Here is an 8,043-nt window from a genome sequence, read left to right on the forward strand (position 1 = left end):
GCTTCACACACACTCTCAGTCATCAGGACTCTTTGATGTTCTGCGTCCAGGCAGGTGGAGGAAGTTCCTCTTTGGATTAGCACCAATTAGCTTTCCCTTCAAAGTAAAAGCCCTTGTTTACCAGCTGAGATGAAGTATTTGCTTTTTTGACACGTGATGTTGTGATTTGCTTATTTTCCGAGCAGAAACGTAACCGTCCTTCGGTTCTTGTGTCTCCAGTGTCTCAGAGTTTCTGCTTTTCTCTGTTGGTCGATCAGAATGAGATCTGTCCATCACTAACAGACGGAGCAGGACTGAGGACGAGGACGAGGAGAGGAAATGGACTTTACATGTGGTTTCTGACAGTTTACAGCCGCGCTCAGTGTTTCTGTTTCCTCGTGTTGAAATCATCATCATCGCACTGGTTTAGTTCATCAGAGGGATGAAGGACACTCTGAGCTCAGCGTGCAGAAAAACTCCGTCTGATAAAACAGCAGAAACAAACAGGTTTCCTGTTTCCTCTCCGCTCTTCATCTCCTCCTCCTCCTCCTCTCTCTCCTTCTATCCATCTGCTGTTAATTAGAAGTAAACAGATCATTACTGCAGGCTGATTTATTGTGTGTGGAGGTGCATATGTTGGAGCTGCTGCTCTCTGCAGACACAAACATGAAGCTTCACCTGTGACCGTCTGTGGCTCCGCCTCCACCTGCTCACCTCTGAGATCTGCATGACTCACCTGTCTTCAGCTCCAACACTCAGAACTTAAATCACATTTAGTCAACGGAGAGAAGAAAAACCATGTCCGAGAAATATGATGAACAGAAACATGAACCATGACACAGCAGATTTCAGAAAAATAAACAGATGAATCAGTCAATTAATTAATGAATTAACTTGTAATGAAAGCATAATAATAATAATACATACAAATCCTTTTCAAAAATAAAGTCAAATAATTAAACTTTAAAATAAACAAGGAAGTAAATAATTAAACAGAACAAAAACATTTTGAGAACAAGGGAAACTTGAAAATGATTAATTGAAAATTAAATAATAAAATAAATAATTAATTTTATCATTTGACAAATGAATAAATAAAGAACTAAATAAATAATAAAAATGTTAAATAATAATAAAATTAAAAAACAAATTAAACCATAAATAAAAAATAAAATTCATAAAACTTTATAATAAGTAAATAGTATTAATTAATAAAAATATGAAGCAAGTTATAACATTAAATAGAGTAAATAAATTAAAATAAACAACGAAACTAATAAAAAACTAAATACATAATAGAAATCAATTCAAAATAATGTATGTAAACAGGTGTTGACTAACAGTATGTTGATTCTGTGGTGACCTTTGACCCCTCCAGGTGTTCCACACAGAGTTCATGTGACAGGTGGGAGGAGCCTCAACACTTCAACACCCGACTGGACCAGTGTGTCGACATCTCCGTTACCCCGAGCAACATGTCAGTCACCTCCCCGGCAACACAGGTATGAACACACACACACACACACACACACACACGTTCTGTGTCCTGATGTGTTCAGGGTCCAGCAGACGAACAAGGGAAACATCAGATGTGTGTGGAGTGATGAGGAGCCTGAGCCTTCCTCACATCAGTACATTAAACAGAAGCATCAGGTTTCAGCGTCACTCCCCATAGCAACCGCCAGAGAGGCTCATGGGTATTGTAGTATTTATAGGTATTGGTCAAACTGACAGATAGTCAGAAACACGATGCAGACAGAGGGACTGTGCAGAGGTTCTAACACGTCCTCTGAACAAAGTGAACACAGACGCTGTTGGGAAACAGAAGAACGATGCGTTCACTGTACACCGTCAAACACTGTGCAGCGCTGAAGCTTCCAGAAGAGTCAGTCATGACCTTCACTCTGTTTACCAGCTGAAAACTGCTAATTAACTCCATTATGACACGAGCGCAGCGTCTGGTAACGATGGAACAAAACCCTGATGATTCATCAGCCACTTTTCTGCTGAGTGTCACAGTGAATACATGAACAGGCTGATCACAGACGTTCACCCCTTCACTCTCTCCAGCTGACCATCCGGGTGCAGAACGTCCCCGCTCTGTCCGGAGGCGTCTCCTGTGTGTTCGAGGACCTGAGCGAAAGCCCGGGGGAGGTGCTGGCCAAAGGTCAGGTGATGTGTTTGTCACCGTCACTGAGAGACCTGCCGGCACACACACACTCCTACGGTAAGAAAGACACACACACACACAGACACACACACACACACACACACACACACACTTTACTACCGTTTTTTAGCCTCTTTCAGTCCTTAGGTTGGATTTTGTGGCACTCTGTCTGTCTGCCTGTCTGTCTCTCTGTCTCTCTGCCTGTCTGTCTCTCTGTCTCTCTGCCTGCCTCTCTCTCTGTCTGCCTCTCTCTCTCTCTGTCTCTCTGTCTGTCTGCCTCTCTCTCTCTGTGTGTCTGTCTCTCTGTCTTTCTGCCTGTCTCTCTGTCTGTATCTCTGTCTGTCTGTCTGTCTGTCTGTCTGCCTCTCTCTCTCTGTGTGTCTGTCTCTCTGTCTCTCTGCCTGTCTCTCTGTCTGTCTGCCTGTCTGTCTCTCTGTCTGTCTCTCTGTCTGTCTGTCTGTCTCTCTGTCTCTCTGCCTGTCTCTCTGTCTGTCTGCCTGCCTGTCAGTGACAGTAATGACTAACATCATGATGTAAATCTCTGATGTCAGGGGAGAAGCGTGTGGTCCAGCTCAGTCTTCGCTCCACAGAGACCGGACATCAGTTCATCACCACCAACTTCATCTACTACAACTGCTCTGTGCTCAACTCGTAAGTCTGGATAACCTCCTTATCTCCTTGTCTCCTCTCCCCTCCTCTCCTTCCTTATCTCCTTGTCCCCTCTCTTGTCTCCTCTCCCTCCTCTCCTTTCCTTGTTTCTTCTCCCCTCCTCCTCTCCTTGGAGGCAAATTGAACATAACTTGCTCCCTGGTTGCCGTGGTAACAGCAGCTCTAAGCCTTGGCTACAGAAACACTTCCTGTCTGTCCACTGGGAGTGACACACACACACACAGTAAACAGCTGCTCAGGTTTCTGTCAGTCGTCACATCGTTCACCAGGTTAAATTAACGAACTCGTTGATGTGACACTGATCAGCGTTAACACCTGTTTCACCGTCACGCGGGTCAAAGTTTGAACCAATGATGTTAAAGCTGCTGAAAATTCTCTCTTCTTTTAAAACCTTCGTCTGCTCTGAACTCCACCGCTCTGACTAACAAATCATGAAATGACTGTGATCTGGTCCCAGATCAGCAGCAGAAAATTAACCAGTGAAAAATGACAGATCAGCTGATTAAGCTGAAACGTATCATCATCAGAATCATCTGTCACTGCTTCGTTTTTTTTCATGTACGATATTAAATGAAATGTTTGGGGAAAAGAAAATATTTCAGACTCTAACACATTTGTTAGGAAACTGGATTCAGTGCTTCAGAACTTTTCCCTGGAGACTGGTCACTGATTCAGAGACAGGACCATGAACTGTCCAGTCCTGAGTCCAGCAGTAGGGTGGTGGTGGAATCAGAAACCAGACCAGGTGATGGGAGATCAGCTGCTGACAGTAAACGCCACAGATCACTGCATCACCACACCTGTGTGCTCAGATTATCAAAGTCAAGGGGACGTTTCATCAGCCGCTATAACCTGATCTCGCCCCGCCCCCTCTCTCTTTCTCAGGTGTACTTCCTGTGTCAGCAGTGTGTTTCCGTGTCATTGGTGTAAATATCGTCATGTCTGCACCAACAACCTGCAGGACTGCTCCTTCCAGGAGGGACGAGTCAGCAACATGGAGGTACACACACACACACACACACACACACACACTGTTCTGCTCTGGGGTCAAAGGTCAGCTCTGACGTCACAGGTGAGAGGTTCTGTGGCGGGAATGAGGAAAAGGGAAAATTTCTGTTTTTATTTTCTGTCCTGTCTTCGTCCTCGTGGTCCTCGTGTCCACAGGAGCCTCACAGAGCGTCCGTTCTTCTTCAGACTCGTTTCGATGTCGTGGCTGAACGTGAGGAATCTTTGTGCCTCCAACTTTCTCAGTCAACACGTGGAAAACATCTTCAGTGTTCATTAGAAATACTAAATAAACAACAACATTTATATGACATGTCAATGAAATAATCATGGGACACATACATATGTGATACCTGATACCTCAGAGCTGGTCTTCACCTGTCAGAGATCTCAGACGGAGACACACAGCTGATTCTGGGCATGTTAATCGGTGTCAGATCACCTGCAGCTAACGAGCCGGGCTGCTCTCAGTCTGCTCGTTACCTCGTTAGCAGAAGGAAACGAGCAGGGATCCAGTCGTTTGGACGTCTCATTGATGTGATTGGTGCTCGGTGCTTTACAGGGTGACAGTAACAACCTCTGATTGGCTAATTGGTTAATGGAAGATGAATAGCCACTTAATTGACATGAAAGCATCCAATCACAGCAATTAATGTTAATTACCAGGCAATTAGACAGACTAAAGAGAGAGAGAGAGCGTCTGAGAGGAGCGAAAGAAGAGAGGAAAGAGCAACAGAGGAAAAGAGGTTAAAGTCTCTTCAGATTAAAAGTCTCCTTTCATGTCAGAGACAGAGAGGACCAGTTAAAGACAGAGAAGCTGGACTGACTCTCTGTCAGGAAGCAGCTGTAGAGACACTGAAGTGTCCCACTTTGATTACAGACAAGTGAAGTAACCACAGACTGTCCATCACTGAGAGACCTGCTCTCACAGGCTGAGTCCAGCTCAACGTGGAAAACTGAACTGTGGTGGAATGCTCCTTTAATAAGATCCGCACCAACACAAAGTCAGAATCTGACAGTCAGCTGTGTTTCATCATCACTTGTCCTCACCGTCTTCAGTCCTCAGTGAAAATCATGTGTCCTGTGTCTCTGTGTCTCTGAGGTGTGACAGAGTCTGTCACATGTGAACTCAGTGTTTGGATAAATGTCGAGTGTTTGCTGAGACTCAGAGCCACCATTGGCCTTTATCCCAAACACACACACACACACACACACACACACACACACACACACACACACACACACACACACACACTCACACACACGCAGTCTCCACAGTCACTGCTGGCGTCCGCTGTGCTCTGGTCCACTTCCTGTGGTGCTAATGGTCTTCCTGTCAGTCACAAGGCAATTAATTACTGTGGTGACACTCGTTAATAAAGGTTTCACTCCAGTGAGAGACACAATCAGTGTGTGTGCGTGTGCGTGTGCATGTGCGTGTGTGTGTGTGTGCGTGTGTGTGTGTGTGCGTGTGTGTGTGTGTCTCTCTGGCAGCCCCAGGAAGTTCCAAAGCTTGGATCTGTCACCAGCTGTCCATTACTGAGTGTTCACACACACACACACACTCTGCACACACACAGCGACAAAGGCAGATAGCTTATCACAGTCTGTCATCACTGACTGAGAACAGAGACACAGTATGAGTGTGTGTGTGTGTTACAGTGTTACACACACGCACACACACACACACACGAAGCACTCACTGGGTTTCTAATACTGATAATCTATAGTAACCAGTGTGTGAGTTGGTGTAAACAGGTCTGGATCATCCGGCTGTAATGCTGCTGGACGCCTTCGCCACTGAGCAGCGATCAGACTCTGATGTTTCCTCCTGTTTGATGTTCATGTTCTTCAAAAGAGGTGGAAACAAACAAAGACTTTCAAAATAAAGGCCTGAACAGTTTTTATTTTGAACATTGTTCCAGCATGTTGGAGAACCTGCCTCAGTTCTTCTGTGGATTGAGGAACCTTTTTATTCCAAATTTGTGGATAACCCCCCCTCTCCCTCTCTCTCTCTCTCTCTGCAGGGCTGTCCTCAGATCCTCCCCACCTCCGACATCCTGGTCCCGGCCGGGATGGTTCGTCCAATCACGCTGCGAGCTCGTAACCTCCCCCAGCCTCAGTCGGGTCAGAAGAACTACGAGTGTGTGTTCAACATCCAGGGCAAAGTTCAGCGTATCCCCGCTGTCCGCTTCAACTCGTCCTGCATCCAGTGTCAGAACACCTCGGTGAGACACTACACTACCCAGCATGCACTGCTCTCTGTGTGTGTGTGTGTGTGTGTGTGTGTGTGTGTGTGTGTGTCTGTGTGTGTGTGGCAGTAACAGGAGCAATGGTATTTCAAATGATGAGGCGACTTTCTTTGAGACCAGAGTGAAGGTCACTTGGTCTCATCACTGTGAGACGTACTTGCAGCATCAGCAGACACACTCGCACACACACACGCACGCACACACACACTCGCACACACACAGTATTGTATTAAGACATGGATGACATCACCAGTCTGACCACAAATCCCACCTGTCCACCCTGAATGCCCTCCATGTCCCCTGTTGTCACAGCAACCTGGGTGACTTGTCAAGTCATTAGTTGCTGTGACCCCACCACACACACACACACACACACACACACACACACACACACACTCTCACTCACTCTCATCGTGTGTGTTGACCCAGTGACCTCCAGAGGTCAGACTTCAGGTGGACAGCCTGTATTGATGTGTCTGACTGGGATTCAATTATCTCACACACACACACACACACACTCACACATACACACACTCACATAGACACACACACTCACAGACAGACCCTGCAGATTGATTATCGTCCTTTGCTGAGATGACACTCACCATCCGCCATCCTGCATTCACAACACACATACACACACACGTACACACGCACACACAACTGTTGTCCATCTGCTCACGCTCATTTCCTGTCCTTCATCTGTCTTCCTGTCTGTGAGCCCGCCCCGAAGACGCCTCACTCACACGAGTGCACACACACACACACAGACATATTATGCGCTGACATACCACTACTAAATACAGACAGCACAAAGCAACACACACACACACACATATACTTACACAGGGTCAGTATGTGTGTGTCTGTATTTAATTAAGTTACTATTCCCAGAGGAAATTGGCCATTTAGTACAACAACACACACACGCACACACACACACACACACACACACACACACACACACAGTATTCCTGCTCAGTATTCTTCATACACATTCTCCTCTGTTCAGTCTTCAAAATAAAAGCAGCGGCTCAGTATTTGGCTGCAGACAGAAGCAGGATATTTGTGGAGATAATTCAGTGACGATCAGCAGCTGCTGCAGTGAGGATCGGTCTGTTAGCTTTACGTTTGTGTCAGTGAAGACATCTGGTCACACAGTCTGACGGGTCACAGTGTAACACCAGTGGGAGACGGAGGCCGAGGACTCGTCCCCCTCAGCTCAGTTGGACAGTAGATTCATATTTAAAACTGAGAGATTCTTAAGATACAGAATCAGAGCGAGGTTAGCTTAGCATAAAGACGGGACTCAGGGAAACAGCCAGCATGTCCATGGTCCAGAATCCACCTACCAGCAGCTCTGAAGCTCAGACAGACTCATGGTATCTGGTTTGTTTGAATCTGTGAATCAAACAATTTACATCCTGGAGCTGATTCAGTCTGTTGGTGTGGATGTTGGACGGATGTTGGCCGGATGTTGGATGATGTTGGCCGGATGTTGGACGGACGTTGGTCTGGATGTTGGCCGGATGTTGGCCGGATGTTGGACGGACGTTGGCCGAATGTTGGACGGACGTTGGTCTGGATGTTGGCCGGATGTTGGACGGACGTTGGCCGAATGTTGGACGGACGTTGGACGGACGTTGGACGGATGTTGGCCGGATGTTGGATGATGTTGGACGGATGTTGGACGAATTTCCCTCCTCATCTATCTCTCCGTCTTTCTCTCCGTCTTTCCCTCCAGTCATTCTGAAGTTTTATCGTTTCTGCCCGTTTCTTTCTCATCCTTCCTACACCTATTTTCCTCCTCCTCCACATTCACTCTCCTTTTCTTTTTTCCTCTCTTCCCTTCATATTGTTTACAGCACAGTTAATTTCCAGCAGCTTCAGGCCTGAGAGCCGCTGCAGAGCGCGACAGTGTGAGTGTTTCCAGCTGAAATGATCCTGAACCCAGAGGGAAAAGTGAGG

General features: G+C 46.4%; 1 protein-coding gene across 1 annotated transcript in view; it reads left to right on the forward strand.

Annotated features, from left to right (window-relative positions):
- The first annotated feature begins 1,330 nt into the window (after positions 1-1,330).
- The window catches only part of LOC121190002 (plexin A3), a 24,010-nt gene continuing 17,297 nt past the window's right edge, over positions 1,331-8,043 (forward strand). The window contains exons 1-5 of the mRNA XM_041050522.1: positions 1,331-1,481; positions 2,050-2,206; positions 2,701-2,800; positions 3,704-3,818; positions 5,851-6,051. Of these exons, the coding sequence (XP_040906456.1) occupies positions 1,455-1,481; positions 2,050-2,206; positions 2,701-2,800; positions 3,704-3,818; positions 5,851-6,051 (600 nt within the window). The 5' untranslated portion in view covers positions 1,331-1,454. The remainder of the gene's footprint in view (positions 1,482-2,049; positions 2,207-2,700; positions 2,801-3,703; positions 3,819-5,850; positions 6,052-8,043) is intronic.

The sequence above is a fragment of the Toxotes jaculatrix genome, chromosome 2 (assembly GCF_017976425.1).
Source record: "Toxotes jaculatrix isolate fToxJac2 chromosome 2, fToxJac2.pri, whole genome shotgun sequence".
Taxonomy (NCBI): domain Eukaryota; kingdom Metazoa; phylum Chordata; class Actinopteri; family Toxotidae; genus Toxotes; species Toxotes jaculatrix.